The sequence below is a fragment of the Dermochelys coriacea genome, chromosome 5 (assembly GCF_009764565.3).
Source record: "Dermochelys coriacea isolate rDerCor1 chromosome 5, rDerCor1.pri.v4, whole genome shotgun sequence".
Lineage (NCBI taxonomy): Eukaryota > Metazoa > Chordata > Testudines > Dermochelyidae > Dermochelys > Dermochelys coriacea.
Window position 1 is genome coordinate 90,246,265 of NC_050072.1, and position 18,374 is coordinate 90,264,638.

Here is an 18,374-nt window from a genome sequence, read left to right on the forward strand (position 1 = left end):
TTATGTTTTAGATAGTATTGACAAGAGGTAACCAATAGAAAATTAATGGTTGCTGTGCCCACTGGATCCTGGAGGAATAATTTAAACTGACTCTTTTCATGTAATTGCAATTGAATTCAATGAAATAAGGAAAAATAGCTTGCCTTTGGAAGGTGAGAGAAAGAGTGCTGTGAGGGTTGCATTTGCTATCCCCACATTGTTTTAAAAGTCCTTTCCTTCATTTATATAGAGCATAAGAAGTTACTAACAGCTGTTTGAAATCATTTAGGTGGTGGTGCTGGCTCTGATGACCGTGGAGCTGTTTGGCATGATGGGTCTAATTGGAATAAAGCTGAGTGCAGTGCCTGTGGTCATCCTGATTGCTTCTGTTGGCATAGGAGTGGAATTCACTGTTCATGTTGCTTTGGTATGTAAAATTAGACAGCATTTTTAAAGTATTTTGAAAATCTCTCCAAGATTTTTTAAAACGGGAGCCTGAAGTTAGGCTCCTAAATCCATAGTTAGGTATCCAAATGAGTGATCTGATTCTCAAAAGACAACCAAGCTCAAACACCGCACAAGGGTTAGTGTGCCAGTTAGATTGTTGCTTGATAGACCATAATTGATTTGAAAGAATAGTTACCATCTGTTAAGTCAGTGATGCATGAAATAAGATTGGATTCAACAATGCACTTTTAAGTGCTTTTAAATATGGCTTTACGAGTCTCCAGTTAATATGTGGTAGGTATTTCTATGATCCCTATCAATATGTGTACTCAGCAGAACTGTTAAGGTCTATTAAGACCTTCACACTCTAAGGTCTGGTCTACACTAGGGGCGGGGATCGATCTAAGATATGCAACTTCAGCTATGTGAACAACGTATCTGAAGTCGACATACGAAGATCTACTCACTGCGGTGTCTTCACTGCGCTGAGTTGACAGCTGACACTCACCCATTGACTCCGCCTGCACCTCTTACTCTGGTGGACGCAATAAATCAACCCCCATTGGTTCGATCGCTGCCCATCAACCTAGCCGGTAATGTAGACAAGCATTCCGATACTACCACTATCTTGGTCCTTTCTTTTGTCTCTAAGTGCTGCAGAGGACCTTATAACAGTACATAACTATGCACTCCCTGTTGAATACTTTGGAGGAGATTTTCGTAGGCTCAAATGGCAGTTAGATAAATATTCAATGGTAGTTGGGTGCTTGCCTTTGAAAACCTCCCATTAGGTGTCTTTCTTTCAGAACATATTAGTTGTTAGTAATGGTCCCAGTCCTGCAGTCCATAGGTAAGCAGAACTCCTACTAATTGACTGAAGAGTAATGCAGAAGAAACAGAGAGAGAGAGAGAGAGAGAAAATGTATAAACACAGTTGGAAACATTTTCAAATTGGGTTCCTAAATTTAGGCACATAAACTAGTGGCCTGATGTTCTGAAGTGCTAAGCAACTGCATTTCCTGTTTAAGTCAGTGAGAGCTGGCAACATTGAAATTCAGGCCATTTATTTAGTTATCTAAATATGGAATAAAGTGCCTAATTTTTGGTGTTCAAGTTTGAAAATTTTAGTTTGTTATGGAAATGTTGATATTTCTATTGTTAGAGTTGCATGTAGACTTCCATCGTAAGCCTTATTTTCTGAACACACACCCCTAACTTTTGATTAAACAACTTGTTTGCAAATTGAAATGCTGAAAATAGCATATGAGATTTTTTTTCTTAGAATTTGGAAAATACGGGATTTCAAAAGTTTATATGCTACTTAATCCAAAATTACACGTGATTTAAATTAATTCCCAGTGTCTGATGATCTCCCCCACCCTCATCCAACATGTTCTCAATAGTGGTTGGTTTTCACAACTCCCAATGTTACATACAGAGAGGGCTCTTCATACACTCAGCATGGGGTCAGTCCCATACATTTTTCAGGAGAAGATTATTTAAGAATCACTATCCATATGGAGTGAAACAATACTATAGAGAATAGAAAGGGATCAGCCTGGACAGGCCAATTTAATTATTGTAGGAAGGGTTATAACTATACATTAATATTTTTGTTTTTTTCAAAAGTACCATCAGAATCCAGTAGGCTCAAAGAATGAGAGGGGGAAGAGAAGTGGACTGGAGAGAATGGAGGTGGGGATTAGTTGTGATCCACGACTACAGAAGAGAACCTCGGGTTGAGGAGATGCGAACTGCTGAGGGGATTGCTGGGGGACTGAGAAGGCAGCAAGGATTAGAGGGAAATTTTGAGGATTAGAAACTCAGAAGCATGGTAGGAGTGCAGCAGGCTGAGGTGCACAATGGCAATGAACTGTGAGATGCCCTCAGTTTTAAGTGGCGAGGGGTGGAGGGAGTAGATTTAAGAGGGCCTTGTGGATGAGGGTTAATATGAGGAGAAAGGGACAGGCAGCTGGAAGCATATTTAGGCTTGTTGAGATAAAGCAGCCTGCTAAGGCTTGTGGTGGGATGGTGGGTGTTTCAGAGACCTGGTGCATGTTATAGGGAAACAAATCACAAATTTTAAATAAATAAATAAATAAGAATTGGAACACAAAATTATAAAACGCTTGGCTCTCAGTTCTAAGTGGAGAGAAAAAACAAACTAATTTATGTCACATTTTTACCTAAATAAAATCACATGTGGGTAAAGTTTCAGGCCACAGCAAACTTAAAGCCACTTTTTTCCCCACACTGACATTGGAAATAAAACCCTTCAAAAATGTGTTTTACAATGAAAGCACCTAATAGATGTTAAACTATAGCAGCACTGCTGGCCAATGCATTCATAGAACTAACCGAATATAAATAACCCCATCAGTGTTGTATAAACAAAATATGCAATGCTTATAGTGTTGATACAGGATTTAATTGTACTTGTTTAAGACAAATTCACAATCCACTTGTGGCTCAATTTTTCTCTGCCAATTGTGAGCTGTGACCTCATTTTTTTTAAAATTCCTCCAAATAAATTCTGCATCAACACTGCACTCATTGTATTATGAATCCTTTAAATACACACCTATCCATGTGCAGAGCATATATTTTGTTACTATGTTATGGGTCTGATCCCACAGCCCTGACTCATGTGAGTTATCCAGTACACATCAGCTCATATCCTGTGCTATATATGGAAATCCATTTGTTATCCATAGCTGAGCATGTATATATAAAATGTACTAATCCTGGATACCTTAGTTTTCCATGGTTCACTGTTATTCTTATAAATCTTGAGTACTGAAGTATGTTATATGCTGTGAGTTGCTTACTCTGGAGTCATGCGGAGGAGGATAGATTCTCTATAAATTACATCAGTGCTCAGATCACTATAGTGATGAGTGGCAGGATAAACCCCTGAAACAGATGTATAGTTGTTTGGTTTTGAAGTAGTAAAAATTGTAAATATATTTGCATAGGATGGAACGTAGCTATAAAGAATAAGAAGAGCATAGTCCTGTAGTGCTTGTTTATATGAGAAGACCCACTGAATACTTTGGGTCAAATCATGCTTATCTCATTCAGTTACGGGCTGATTGTGCATAAAGATCTGCTAGCATGGGGTCCTGTGCCCACATGGAGAAATCCACTGACATCAGTGGAGAATTCTGCTTTAAAAGTGTCAGAAAGATACAGCCTATTAATAGGATGCTGAACTCAGTGTGACTATGCATGTGAGTAAAGGTTGCAGGATCATGTCCAAGTCCGCAACAAATAATAATTCAAGTCATGTGGTCCCTGCTACCACAGAATTCTCATGATATCAATGGGAGTTTTGCCCAGGTAAGAACTGCAAGAGTAGTCTTATAATTTTTACAGGAGAAGTTCTTTCCAAATTAAATGAATCCTTTGTGGGTGGGAACAGGCAAACAGAGCAACAAATGAAAATCCTTATGAGGTGGGGCGGGGGTTGTTTCAGAAAATTATTGCTGTAGCCCTGACCCTGCAATCAATCCTCACTCCACTTCCATGACTTCAGTAGCAGCTGTATACAATGACTGCAGAATCAGACCTTGTCTTGAACTCTAGGCAGCCACAAAGATATTTTAATAAACTGTAAATTGGAGTATTAGCTGGGGCAAGGGGAGGAAACCTGCATGCTTTGCGAGAGGATGAGAGTTTTGAAAGACTGTGTACAAAGAAATGATCACATGGAGTTTATTTTTTATAGGCATTTTTAACCGCCATAGGAGACAAGAACCACAGGGCTGTCCTTGCATTGGAGCACATGTTTGCACCAGTGTTGGATGGAGCTGTATCTACTCTGCTTGGAGTGTTAATGCTTGCAGGGTCCGAGTTTGATTTTATTGTCAGGTAAAACATCTCTTGACTTTTTTTATTTTATTTTTTTTAATGTGTTGATGTTTGATGTTTGGTCATTTCAGTGTATCTGCTGTTTTACTACTGTGCATGCCTACATGATGGTCCTGCTTTACTTCTGCTTTATTAACTTCTTGTAACATGCTAGTTGCAATAATACTTCCTTTGCTGACATTGGATTAAGTTCCAGGAAAATTAGACTCCAGGCCTAAAATGAAACAAAAGGGGTCCTCTATTGCCTCGTTTGCTCAGTTCTGAAATAAGTTATCTCCAAATATCTAATATTGTCCACTGGTTAGCTGGATTTGACCTTTAACCCAGACTTTTCATATGTACAGCATTTTGTGTGGAAGGGATAGGAGGAACTATAAACATCCTGAAACCGACACTCTCTTCCCCTCCCCGTCCCCTGTTATCCCTGTATGAAGTTTGCAGCAGGTTTTAACTGACAAAAAAACTGAAGCCCTGTTTGGGATGTAGGAAACCATAAGCGTGAACACAGAAGTTTGTATTAAAATTTGTAAAGCAAAGCCTGAGGACCTGTTTACAGCTAAAGGCAGGCTGTTCCTTGTGGATTTAATTAAGAATGTGAATTTGTCAAGTATGAGAGGAGAGCAAGTTTTTCTGTTGAACGGAATTTGAGAAGTGCAATGAAATGGATCCTATTCTACTCCAAACAACCTGTGGGGCTCTACAAAATGGCTAATCTTAGGAGTAACACTGGTTCTTTGTGGCAGACTATTGCCCCCCTCCCCCCCCAAAAAAAAGCAGGACTGGGGTAGTGCTGGACCAAACATTCATGGTCTGATAGATGACTGGACAGTTCAGACTGAAGTGAGCTAGCTAAATAGATGTAAACTAAATCAGGTCATCTAACAAAAAAAAATGTCAAGGCTATGACTGAGAGACTAACTATTAAGTTTTAGCTATGTGCACGTGTGCGTGTATGTAAGAGAGAGAGATTTGGAGATGGCAGGGAAAGGAAGGTTATTTCCTTGCCTTACAAGAATTGCATGGATCATAGCTTCATGGTCTTCATAACTACACACTGTGTACCCTTAAATGCAACTTCCACCAAGTCTTCTGTGTGTCTCAGTTTTTGTTGCTGGTGAGGGAATGAGGCAGAACTATTCAGTTAGGGCCTGCTCCTATAACATGCTGAGCACTTTGCAGGATTGGGTTTTTCCTGCAGATTGAATGAAATTTACAGTAGCATGTTTGTTGTAATACTCTACATATTGCACACATAAGCAGATAGTGTGCACATTTTCATGACATAGTAAATGGCAGCATGTAGTCTTGTTTGATTCCAAATTTGGATTTGATATTTGTTTAACAAATAAAACAAGCCTTTCACATTTTAAACTTTTGTTGTTTAAATTTGTCTTTGCCCATCAGTTTCTGTTTCTCTAGCACAATCTGGCTTCAGTTCCCCTGTTTTTCTCTAAGACAGATGTAAAATAAACGAGCAAATCTGAAGCACTGTTACAGTGAGTGAAGAAGACTTCAAACTTCCGGAAAGGGATAGTTTAGCCCATCAATGTGTTTAGGAAGATTAAGTAAATTAACAGACATTGTATATGCTTAGTGGCCAGACTTGTAATCAGCCTGTTTATTCTAGTGTTAGATGGATGAGATGCAAATGTGTTTTAATGCCTGTTGTTGATACATGTCCCAGCATGAAGTTCTGGTAGTTTATATTAGTGAAGGAGATTGGTTCCTTGGTTTTGGTAATGCAGATCAAAAATTCCAAAATGTTTACAATAGCAGGATATTTGTAGTTTTACAGGAATCTAATATATTTGATCAGATGTGGAAACATAGGCAATAAAGTTTGTCGCCTGCTAAACAATGTAAGCAGCAGCGGCACTATTATTAGGAAACTTGCCCCCTACTTTTCGTCTTGCACCCTGACCATCCAAAAATTTGTCCAAGACTGAGCCCTTGAAATCATTAGTTGCAATGCAGCCTTGAGTTTAGTCTGAACTCCAGCTGTGCCGAATACCAACTAGTAAGGCTTCCCTTTTACTGACAGGTTTACCTTGGTATTCATGAAGGATCCCAGACCTTAGCCCTCAATGGTGGGAAAGGACAACCACTTGTGCACTTTCCTCGTCCTCCATAGTACTTCAGCCTTTATGTTTGAATTGGCTGACGCAAAACAAGAGTATTCAGAGATGCTAAATTGTTCAACAAAAGATTAGCCTGCAATGCAGCTCTGCCATTGTGGAGTGCTCTTACTCAGTACAATGCTGAAGCTTACTACAGAATGGGCAGCATTTTCTTGGCAGAAAGCTGGTTCCTGTGTTCTAAAAAGGTTGCAATTTGAGCTATTTGGTAAAACTGGAACTCACAGAATTCTAGGCGGAAAGTTGTGATTAATGAACAGCGAGGGAAAGCCTTACCTGATACACTAGAGATTTAATTAGAGATTCCACTGTTAGATGCAGAAGCATTTCACAGTGGATTAGCTGCTGGGTGAAGTGGGCTTCTTTTCCTTCTTGGCTAAATTGTTTAAATTCTACACCCTTCACTTCATTTGTTTGCTTCTGCTGGGTTTTCGCTAATGGGGGCCCCTTTTCATTGTATTTGTGCTTTCAATCCATTCAGCCATTCAGTTCACATTCCATATTTTTGTGTTTGTGTAACACATTTATAAATAACATTACATGCCACAAGATTTTGGTAAATTAACAAACTCATTTTTTTTCTTTCCTTTATCAACTAACACTTTGGGTTGTGGAATGTAGCTTCTCTAATCCAAAAGGTAACAAATAAATACAGTTATTAATTAAAAGTCATGATTTTGTACAATATTTTTAACGTTTCTGAGACTTGTATTAGCATATTTTTCTTTTTAAAAGTTACATTATTTTTGGGAATAGTATGCAATCTTCTGTATGTCTAATGGTATTCATGGCCCTTTTCTCCCTGTTTTAAACAATATTTCAGGTATTTCTTTGCTGTTTTGGCAATTTTAACTATTCTGGGAGTTCTAAATGGATTGGTGCTGCTTCCAGTTCTTCTTTCATTCTTTGGACCATATCCTGAGGTCAGTAGTTACATTTATGAGCAGAAGAAATGAATGTGTCCTTCTTTTCTTTCTTTCCTAGAAACCTATTATTCTCTTTGTAATTTTGATTTTTATTTAAGTTTCTTGCTCTTTTTATTTGTTTTATTTAAAAAAATATATTAAATATGGTTTCTTTTCTTAATTTGATATTCTTGATTAGTAATCAGAAGGTGTCTTGTATAATAATCAGTGGGTTGGAAGTTGTCTCTTTGATTTAGATACAAATGCATGATTTAATTAGCTTTATTTTTAAGCAGAATTTCATGTATTAACTATGCCCTAGGAGCAGGGATTTCCTCAACTTCTTCATTCTACAGGCCATTTTGTGAAAGAGCTCCTTTTGTAGACCTATGTTTCTTCCTAACACTCTGGCCCTCCATTGCTTCATTCTCAAAATATTTAACTCAGCAGACCACCAGGAAGGGCTCCACACACCAATGGTGGTCCACAGACCACAGCTGGAGAACTCTGGAGAACCACTGCCTTAGGCCACAAGTCTGCAAAAGGATCCTCCCTTATCCACAAGTACACTCTTGTGGTATCCTGTTGGCTTAAGTGAGATCCTGGTCCATGCGGTCGATTCCTTTGCAGGATCAGGGCCTTAAACTGTCCAGTGCAAATCCAGCAAGAGAGCATTCATAGCCTTCAAACTTCCACTTGATAGCTCATTGGGTATATCACAGTTACCCCTCTAAGGCATGATCATTGAGTTTTCTCTAGTGTTATTAAAAGAGAGTAACTTTATGGCTGTCTGTATAGTGTGTGTGGAGATACAGATATGGGGGAGTGTGTGTGTGTGTATGTATATATATATATGTGTAATATATATATATATATATATAAACTCTCACACACACACACACACACACACACACACAGGGCCGGTGTAACCAGTAGGTGAACTAGGCGGTCGCCTAGGGTGCCAAGTGGTCGGGGGCACAAAAGCGTGCTCCGGGGAGGCGATGGAGTGGAGGTGAAATGGGGCAGGGGGGCGCAGGAGGGCCACCTGCAGCAAGAAATGGAGGGGCAGCGCACAGGGGAACCGCTCCCCACCCCAGCTCACCTCTGCTCCGCCTCCTCCCCTGAACACCGCCCTGCTCTGCTTCTCTCCCTCCCAGGCTTGCAGCGCCAAACAGCTGATTGGCGCCACAAGCCTGGGAGGCGGGAGAAGTGGAGTAGCGGCAGCATGCTCAGGGAGGAGGCGGAGCAGGAGTGACCTAGGGCGGGGAGCTGCCGCACGGCCCCCCCAGGCTGAGGGGGCGGTGGGGAGTTGTCCCACGGCTCCCCTGCTGAGGTGGAGGGAGGGGGCGGCGGGGAGCTGTCGCACGGCTCCCCCGGCCAAGGGGAGGGTGACGGAGGCGGCGGCTGGGAGCAGCTGCAGGGGGGGCACCTCAGGGCGGAGGAGGGCGCAGGGAGCTGCTGTAGGGCTCCCGCGGGGGGGGGAGGCAGGCGCAAGGTGGAAATTTTGCCTAGGGCGCAAAACATCCTTGCACCGGCTCTGCACACACACACAGTACTTGCTATTATGTGTGTATACATCTGTCTATGTACAGACACAGAACCATATTTTCTAATAGATACACACTATACACAGCCATGGAATTACCCTTTTAATGACATACCAAGAAATATATGTAATATACACACTTACACATCCAGACATTGACAGGAATATATATAATTATGTTCACATCCACAGACAGCGATCGTGACTCTTTCTTTTTGGTATAGTACTGTGCATCATAACAGAGAATGTAGCAAATAAATAATAAAATGGTTTTGGTGACAAGAGTAGATGTAGTTTGATGAGGAACATTTTTGTGGAATGTTAGTAATTATAAGGGGTTTCAATTGTCATTATTAGGTTTCTCCAGCTAACGGACGGAACAGATTGCCTACTCCATCTCCTGAGCCTGCCCCTAGCATTGTGAGGTTTGCACTGCCACCTGGACACACAAATAATGGATCAGATTCATCTGATTCCGAGTACAGTTCTCAGACCACAGTGTCAGGAATCAGTGAGGAACTCCATCAGTACGAGGCCACTCAGAGCTCTGGTGCACCAGTCCACCAAGTAATAGTGGAAGCAACTGAGAATCCTGTCTTTGCCAGATCTACTGTAAGTAGCCCACATGTTGGTTTGGGAGACAAAAGGGAGGAAGTTACTTCGTTTTGGCTTTTTGGAAGAATTTGTTTCTTTCAGTTTGTATAGCAATGTTTATATTTCTGACTTCTTTTTTTTTTCCCATTGTACTTCTGGCTGCAACTGGCCCAAACTTAAGAGCACTTCCAGATAATGGGTGCTCAGGCTTTTTCACCCCTTCATTTAGGAAGGAAATTTAGATAAAATGGTGGTATCAAAGCACAGCGCATTTTCATCAGTAAATGGCTTTGCAGTATACTGGTTTGAGCTGGAAATGCAAGACTTGTAGGTCCTTTTGACAACTGCTCCAGATGACCTCTGTGAAAGAGAAGGGAAGGGACTCTGGAATTAATGTGTCTCCACCAAGAGCCATGTAAACCAGAGACACCCAGAGCCACATGGGCTATCTTCATACTATATTTCTCTTCCAGTAATGCATTTTAGAGGATAAGGGTTCCAGACCAGGGAAAGACCAGGGAAAGAGTGTCTCACGGTTTCTCCAAACCTTGGGTCTGCTGTGTGTCAGCACAGTGCCCAAGCCCTAAGCCACTGGGCCAGCATAACTTTCCTTTCAAAGATAAACTAAAAAGCTCCGTCTCCTACCCCCCAGGATGCTGCATGCTGAGCTGCAATGTGGATCTGTTTTTGTTCAGCAGAGGCCTAAAAATAGGTACAAGCAGAGCCACATTTGAAGTTGGTCACGGTTTATTGACTGATGTGGCCGCTGTGCTTCACGCTTTTTACAGAGATGCAGAAACCAGATTTCTGCAATCTATACAACTATCCCACTAACATCCTGTGTATGTACCCCAGCTGGAAGAGAGTCTTTGCCAAAGCCCAGCAATTTTGGTTATTGAACCACTTAAGTTGTAGTGCTGGCTATCTATCCCCTTTCAAAAGACTGAGCAGTATGTGGGAGGTATACATAATGCTTTCAATGACAGTTCTGTGTTTATCTGCAAAGTTATACTTCCCAGCGGCTTGTAACAATTTTGGGAGAGAACTGTCTTTGAAAAAGGCACAAATAAGACTCCAGAATGCTTCACTTCTAGAGTTAGTCCAGGACCGTACACTTCAGAGTTGTGAATTACCAGGGAAAATATTTCCATAGCATGTGTAACTTTTGTTTACTTTTGTTTGTTTTGTTTATGCTTTAGGGCATAGATTTAACCGCGTATCTCATTTCATTTCCAGGTGGTTCAGCCAGAGACAAGGTGTCATCAGCCAAGTCCAAAATTACAGTCTAAGCCAGAAGCCGGGTCCCAGCAGACATGGCATCATAACAGACAACCTAGACGAGAACTGAGGGAAGGAGTACGACCGCCCCCTTACAGGCCGCGCAGGGACGCTTTTGAAATTTCTACTGAAGGGCATTCTGGACCTAGCAATAGGGACCGCTCGGGCCATAGGGCTCGCTCTCATAACATTAGAAGCCCAGCATTCACTGCCATGGGTACTTCAGTGCCAGCATACTGCCAGCCTATCACTACTGTGACTGCCTCCGCTTCAGTTACTGTTGCTGTACACCCTGCTGTGCACAGCCATAGCTCTCATGGAGGAGGCTTTCCATCTTATGAAGGATACCATGAAACTGACCATGGAACATTTGAGGACCCCCATGTGCCTTTTAATGTACGTTGTGAGAGGAGAAACTCTAAAGTAGAAGTAATAGAACTGCAAGATGTTGAATGTGAAGAAAGGACAAATGGCAACAGCTCAGATTAAGGTACATTTCTGTCCTTCCCAGACAATGGTGTGGGGCAGGGGAAAGGAAAAAGACAAGAATTTCTAAGGTATCTTTCCTCCCAGCTGCTTTATCCTCTGGGCAACAATGACTGGGATTTCCCACCCATAAATATCGGTGCATTTTGCATTAAAAATTAGCTTGGGTGAAACAATAATACTTAGCCCTTGACCTCTTCAGAGTTCTGTACAAGTATTAAAGTAAATAATACTCTCCCAATTTTTCAGGTGGGGAAACTGAAGCAGAAAAATTGGATATATCCATGGTGCAATCAGGAAGTGTAATTGCAGTACATGCAAGCATACCTGAGCAGCTTTGATCAAATTAGCTTACTAAAAATAGCACTGTAGCCACAGTGTCAGAGGCAGCACCATGAGCTAGCCATCTAAGTACAGTCCCGCCCAGGATGCTGGTTAGGTACTCATGGGGGCTAGCCTGTGCCACTGCAGCTACACTGCTATTTCTTATGAGCTGGTTAGCTCAAAACTAGCTTGCTTATGCCAACACGCACTGCAATTCACCTCTCAGTTGCAGCATAGAATACCCGTTGTTTGACTTGTCCAAGGCCATGGAACAGGAGTCAGAACCTGGATTTCCTGGTACCCAGGTATGCTCAGATCATTCAAACAGGCTGCCTCCTAAAATCTCACACATAACAACATTTGTTGGGAAGGAGTAAAACCACCAGTTACTTACATTCAAAAGAAAGTGACCCTTGAATATAATGTAGTAAAAAGAATATAAACTACTTAGTCAAATCCTCTGGCGCATCAGAACTTCTGTGGTTCTGCTGCACAGTGCAAGGCAGACTGAAGGAAGTATTTGTACCCACAATCCTGCACAGTGCTGCTTTAAGTGGGCTTGGTCCAAGCTCTCATGAAGTAGAGTTCTGTGTATGTGGGCATGTCCAGTGGGTTCCTGAACAGGAACTGAACAAGTCGCCCTGTATGGGTGGAGTGGAGCTGCGGTAACCATCATTGAATTGCTCTGTGAATGCTCCTTAGGTTTGTCAGAGATAATTCCTGACCCATAAAATGAAAATGAAGGTAAACTCTTCCCCCTCCTCCATCCCCCAGTGGCTTTGAGGTGATAAAAAAAAGATGTAAAAATTAGAGGTGTGTGTTTCAGAAAACATTTTTGAAAGAAATGAATATGTTTCAATTCATTCAAAATTTTCTATAATTTTGTGTTATAATTTCTATAACACACCCTCCCCCCCCAAAATAGTTTCGGAGGAGGTCACTTTCTCACTGTTACTTTTTTCCCGTCTGAAAAAGTATGTGTGTTTTTGCCCACAGAAACAAAATGAAATTTTTTGAAAAGTTTCAAAGTGTTTCATCACCACACAAAAAACGTTGAGCAAAATGAAAATTTTCATTTTGGATTAAAAGACATTTTCCATCAAAAATTTCCAAAGGGAATATTTGACCAGTTCTAATTAAAATACTTCACACTTCTAAAGCTTCTATCCAAAGATTTCCAAAGTATTTTTATAGTTCTGTACGAATATATCCTCACAGCTCGCCTGGGACGATGGCAAGTAGTGGAATCCCAAGGAAGTGGATTCTGAGGCAAAGAGAAGGCCAGGTTCAAATTTTCCAAAAGTGGACACTAATTTGGATACCTCAGTTGGTGTCCAATTTGAGATGCCTAAGACCTCATTCTCCTGCAGCTTCCATTGACTTTAATTGGAGTCAGGTACGCAGAAATGGAGGCACTCAAAACTAGTGAACATTTAGAACATGACATCTGTGACAGAGATGGGAATAGATTCCTGATTTCCTAACTCTTGGTCCTGTACCTTAACCACAAGAATCATTGCATGCATTTTGGGTTGGTTTGGTTTGGTTTATTTATTTTTCTTAAGCTTTAAGTGAACAGTTGTGTTTTCTCCCTTTTGTAAAGGGTAACAACGGAAGCAAAGAAGAGGCCAAAGATGGGGAAACCTCCTCTTTCCAGAACTGCTTGAAGAGTACTGCTTGAAGTTATGGAAAAGGACATGCTGCATCAAGATAACAGTTCACTGTTACTGTAACCTATTGTATTATGTTGTTAAATATTTCTATAAATATTTAAAAGGTGTACACATATGTAATATACAAAGGAACAATGTAAAGTAGTATAATCTGGAGTTAACTCTTGTTAATAGAGTGGGACAATATTGTTTGTGTTCTGTACTTATTGTACATTGATCTCTGTGCCACAACTAAGATTAATCTAGTCTTAAATTTCAGCATATGTTGCTGCTGCTTAAATATTGTATAATTTACTTGTATAATTCTATGCAAATATTGCTTATGTAATAGGATTTTTTGTAAAGGTATGTGTTTAAAATATTTTAAAATTTGCATTTCACAACCCTGTGGTAGTATGAAATGTTACTGTTAACTTTCAAACACGCTATGCGTGATAATTTTTTTTTAAATGAGCAGATATGAAGAAAAGCACGTTAATCTTGGTGGTTTAATTAGGTTTAGCTATGTGCAGGTTTTATTTTGCTGTGTGCATGTGTCTGTATGTATGTTCCCAGTGTACGGTAATGTAGGTTTTTTACTGTATGGTAACCCTTAGTGGGCTCATTAACTGACTGATGCAGTCAGAGTCAGGATTTCCCTATTGTTAAGTGCTAGTGAAAAATGCCTCGGCACTTAACAGAATCTCCAGACTGCTATTGTCAAATGGATGATTAAAATATTAGAGAGGACAGGAGGTCAGGGCATATGGATTCTATTACTAAATCTTCCACTGACTTGCTGTGTGTGACTTTGGGTAAGTCACTTAACCTCCCCATGCCTCAGTTTCTGCATCTGTAAAATGGGTATAATAATACTTACCTACCTCCTAGGGGTGTTGTGAGGCTTAATTACTGTTTGGAAAGTGCTTTGATATCCTTTGTGAAAGGTGCCATGTAAGTGCAAAACATAATCATTTCCCTTAACTGCAAAGGATGTTGGATATTGAAAGTTGCTAAAATCCAGTTAGCATATGCCTTTGTATGTACTGATGCCATATTTTGATATCGATATTGTAAAATAGAGTGGTACTGGAATAATATGGTTGTTTATTACAGTAATGGCACAGTTCAAAGCAATCTGGCATCCCTCATCACTTTATTTATATGGCAGAAAGCAAGTTAATATAAAGTGACAAAAATTAGAACTTTTTTTATTATTATTTTCTTCATCTATTTTCACTTCTTATTTTACTGATCTGCTTGATCCAGGACCATAATGATTGACACCTAAGGCCTGGGGTGATTTTCCACCCACCCCGCTAAGGTGACTCTTACTGCAATAGTACTTGTAATTAAAATAGCTAATAGCTGAACTGGGAGCCCTTCATGAATCTAATTTAGCTTCTTTTCTTTTTTAAAGTTAAAATTGAATTTTTATTTATTTATATATATATAAAACAAATATTCAGTTTAGAAAAAACACAAGATCTGTGTTTCTAAATACAATTGGCCACTCCAGGCCAGGCATTGTTTGATTGGAATTTATACTTCTCCAGTAGCTGAAAGGCTCTTTTCCTGCAGGCCTTCCCAGCAAAGTGGAGGACTATGACTATCATGCACAAATTGTCATGCCTTTTTTTCTCCCTTGAAAACACTTTGACATGAGGCACTTGTTTACAGGTATCCAATGTGAACACTAAAAGAACAGCTGATGAGCCTGGCATTGTCCCATTGGTACATAAACTACTGTTTAGATGCACACTAAGGGTTAATCCCATAACTGCCTACTGGTCCAGCTCACTGTCTAACATGAAAACTCTTAATGACAAAAAGACAACAGGCCCCAATTTAGCACTAGCAGTGTAGTGACCTCAGATCATAAAAACTCTGCAACAAAACTGTATGATACTAATTGGAAGCCACCTTCAACTGCCAAGTGTACGTGTTACTGTGTCAGAGGTCACTATGGCTTCCCACTGATATTGCTCTAGTATCAGTCAGTCACTCCCCCACCCCTACTTTTTTTCTTTACAGATGGTGGGAGGGAGGGAGCAAGGAAGAGTTTTAATGTCTCATCTCTTCTCCCCCCAATTCCTTATTCTGTGTGTTTGTGTGTGGGTGAGCTGTCTGCTTTCTGCACAATGTAGACCTTTTCTCCTATAGTCACATTGGCAAAGGGAGAACTCAGTGGCTGGCAACTTTGTTTTATGGTTTGTTTTTTAACTTTTTTTAATCGTGGGTGATATTTATATTTTTGTATCATAAGAATGTTTTCTTACAGTATTTGTCATGCCAGTTTATAACAAACAAAATGCAGGGATTTTATTTCTATTGGAAACACTATTACAGCTATGTTTTTACTTTTAATGGAATTTTTATTTGTATAGAGTGCTTACTAATGTTAAATAGGAAAGAGTATATAACATTTACATTAAGGACTCATCGTAGGTTTTAGTGTAAGGAGTAAAAAGGACAAAAATATTCAAACTGGGTCTCATTGCCTGCCTATTTTGGCAGGAGTGGGTTTGTGTCATTTCAGTTACAAAGATAAAAGTATGCCATATAATTTATTTATATGAAAATTTATTTTTGTAGTGTACATAATAGTCATCAAGTCTTTTGACAGAAGTATATTTTTAAAGAGTTTATATGTAATGATGATACCATTATGTTTTGGAACATTGCTGAGACATGATTACAGTGCACACTTTTCATTTTAAAACCCATTGCGGAAAAAGAAAATGTTTAACAGTGTTGAGAAAGAAAGAGAGTGTGAATATTCATACAATTCTGAATTGTGTTTTAGTTACCATTTGTGACCTAGTGTGGTTCTCATTTTAAACCTGGAGTGGCAATTGTACAAACTCTCTAAATATTAATGTTCAAACACTGATAGAAATTCTAACATGAATAAAAAATATTATAACTTATTGATTACGTATTTGGTTGTTTGTAGAATGTTTTTTAAAGTATCCATAAGCTATGTAACAGAAAAGTAGCAATCATTCTTGGAAGTGTAAGCCATATGATTGATCCAATTTACTAGATTCTACAGTCAAAGGCTTCAGAATTAATGCACCAGTTCTTACTTTTTATTACCAGAGTTGGGCCTGAGCCAAACCTTAAAAACTGAATCCTGCTTCTGAATTTCAGATCTCTGTAACTGGCCAAACCAAACCCAAGATCTCGAATCTCCCAAACTTGGGGTTTGAAACTGGGATCCTCCAGTGTTCAAAATATTTGGAATCTTGTGTTCAGATTTGGCCCCTTCTGGAGGTAGATCCAAGCTGTAAACTCCAATCAAACTACAGATGCCAGGTTTTGGTTTGGCTTCCTGTCTGTTTACTCCTACCTCCCTTTGTATATGTAATATTAGGCAAAACTAGTCTATCACCTATGACACTGTGGATTATTAATTGCATATTTTTCAACCAGAACATGATTTTGCATAAACATTTAAAATATTGGAGTCAAATAATCTTCAACCCAGGTTATTTTTGCATAGGAAACTAGAAATTATATATTTGGCCTCTGTATATTTGGTTGTTTGCCAAGGTATAGGGAAAAGAGAGAGGACAGATTTTGTCCACTGCAGAATAGTCAAAGGAGTTTGATTCGTGAAACTGGACTTGCACAAGAGGTCAGGGTCTCTTCAACTTCCTGGCATCTGTGCCAGTACTAATAGTTTTACAGGAGCTTTGCCAATGCCTGCCTTCCAGAATGCTGCTTCCCAAATCACCCTATCTATTGTTTAGGAAGGGAAGAGTATTGTTACGCATTTAGGAAGGGAAGAGTATTGTTATGCATTGGAGAAAACTAGTATAGATGGTGACCAGGTCAGCATTCACTCACACCAGCAATCCCTGTGTGATTTGTAGCATGCAAAGATGCTATCTAATCAAAGTGCCACAGGGCCAACAATCCCCCAATTCCACTCCATATTTACAAGCTGCTTATAATACATCCACCGTTTGATTCTCCACTCACAGTAGTGGAAGACATGATCAGGGTCTTGGTTTATTCATATTCAGTCTTTCAGTTCCAAATACCTATTTTCCTTTTTTTATCCAAGGTGATATTTATAAACTGTCTGGAAGATGAATTGTAAATTATTAATTTGGTTATAATTTAAGGACTTGGATGGCAAACCCTTACTCACATGTACTGTCATTACTCACATAAATAGTTCCATTGCAGTCCATAAGACTAATTGTACGAGCAAGGAGTCAGAAAAGGTTTGCTTGGCTAGGCCTTATATGTATTCTAACCAGAGCTAGAAGAAATTTTGTGTTCAAATAGTTTTGTTCACTGAAAAATGCAGATTTAGGTTAACCAAAACTATTTGTTAATTCAGGTCAAATTTGGTGAATATTTTTGGCCAATGTTTTAACTTTTCATTTAAAAGAATACATTTTGTTTCAGAATTTTCCCAAATTTAATTTAAAATACATTTTAAAAAGTTGTTCTAAAAAAGATGTAAAACAGAAAAAATCATGGTGGGTTAAACAAAATATTTTTCTTCAACAAAAATAGAAATTATTTCATTAAGAAAAATAAAAAAAAGTTCATTTGCATTTGATCCAAAGTGAATTTTTTAAAAAATTTTCAGTTCAACCACTGAAACCAAAAAAATCAGTTATTCTTCCAGCCCTAATTACAACCCATAATATGGTCAATGGTAAGTAAAATCCTGACCAGTTGGTAATGCTAACAAGGCTTTTCCCGTCCCAGTAATTCATGAGAATCATTCAGTCCATCGAACTGGAAAAATATTAATATACTGACAGCCAGTCAGAATGGAGAATTTTTCTTTTAAAATCCCATTTTGCATTAAAAAAATAGCCATTTACCTTGTATTACTCTTCATGGTTATATTTCTTATAAATGGCACATTTTCTTACTTTGCGTCTTATTAACCTCAGGTAAAACTTTACTTAGATTTTTGTCAGAAATCAGCCATATTTATTCAAGGCTTAAGTAAATATGTGGCTGAATTTTTGTTGGCATAACGCATATATTTAACAGCTCCAGGAATGTTGCATGCTGCTAAACTGCAGCAGCATTGATATATAAACAGGTGTTTCATTTTTGGTAACTTACCTCCCTAATGAGAATCTGAGACACCAGCTGCTTATATCTGAAAATCACCTTTGCCATA

General features: G+C 39.4%; 1 protein-coding gene across 5 annotated transcripts in view; it reads left to right on the plus strand.

The window, feature by feature from the left end:
• Nucleotides 1-16,157, plus strand: part of PTCH1 (patched 1) — an 86,648-nt gene extending 70,491 nt beyond the window's left edge. For 4 of the 5 annotated variants that reach the window (XM_038403122.2, XM_038403119.2, XM_038403120.2 and 1 more), the window contains 6 exons: nt 269-406; nt 4,154-4,296; nt 7,255-7,354; nt 9,240-9,494; nt 10,713-11,244; nt 13,168-16,157. In XM_038403122.2, the coding sequence (XP_038259050.1) occupies nt 269-406; nt 4,154-4,296; nt 7,255-7,354; nt 9,240-9,494; nt 10,713-11,243 (1,167 nt within the window). In that variant the 3' untranslated portion in view covers nt 11,244; nt 13,168-16,157. Of the gene's footprint in view, nt 1-268; nt 407-4,153; nt 4,297-7,254; nt 7,355-9,239; nt 9,495-10,712; nt 11,245-11,489; nt 11,870-13,167 lie in introns of all 5 variants that reach the window. The other variant, XR_005293134.2, reaches the window with a different exon arrangement.
• Nucleotides 16,158-18,374: the final 2,217 nt, after the last annotated feature.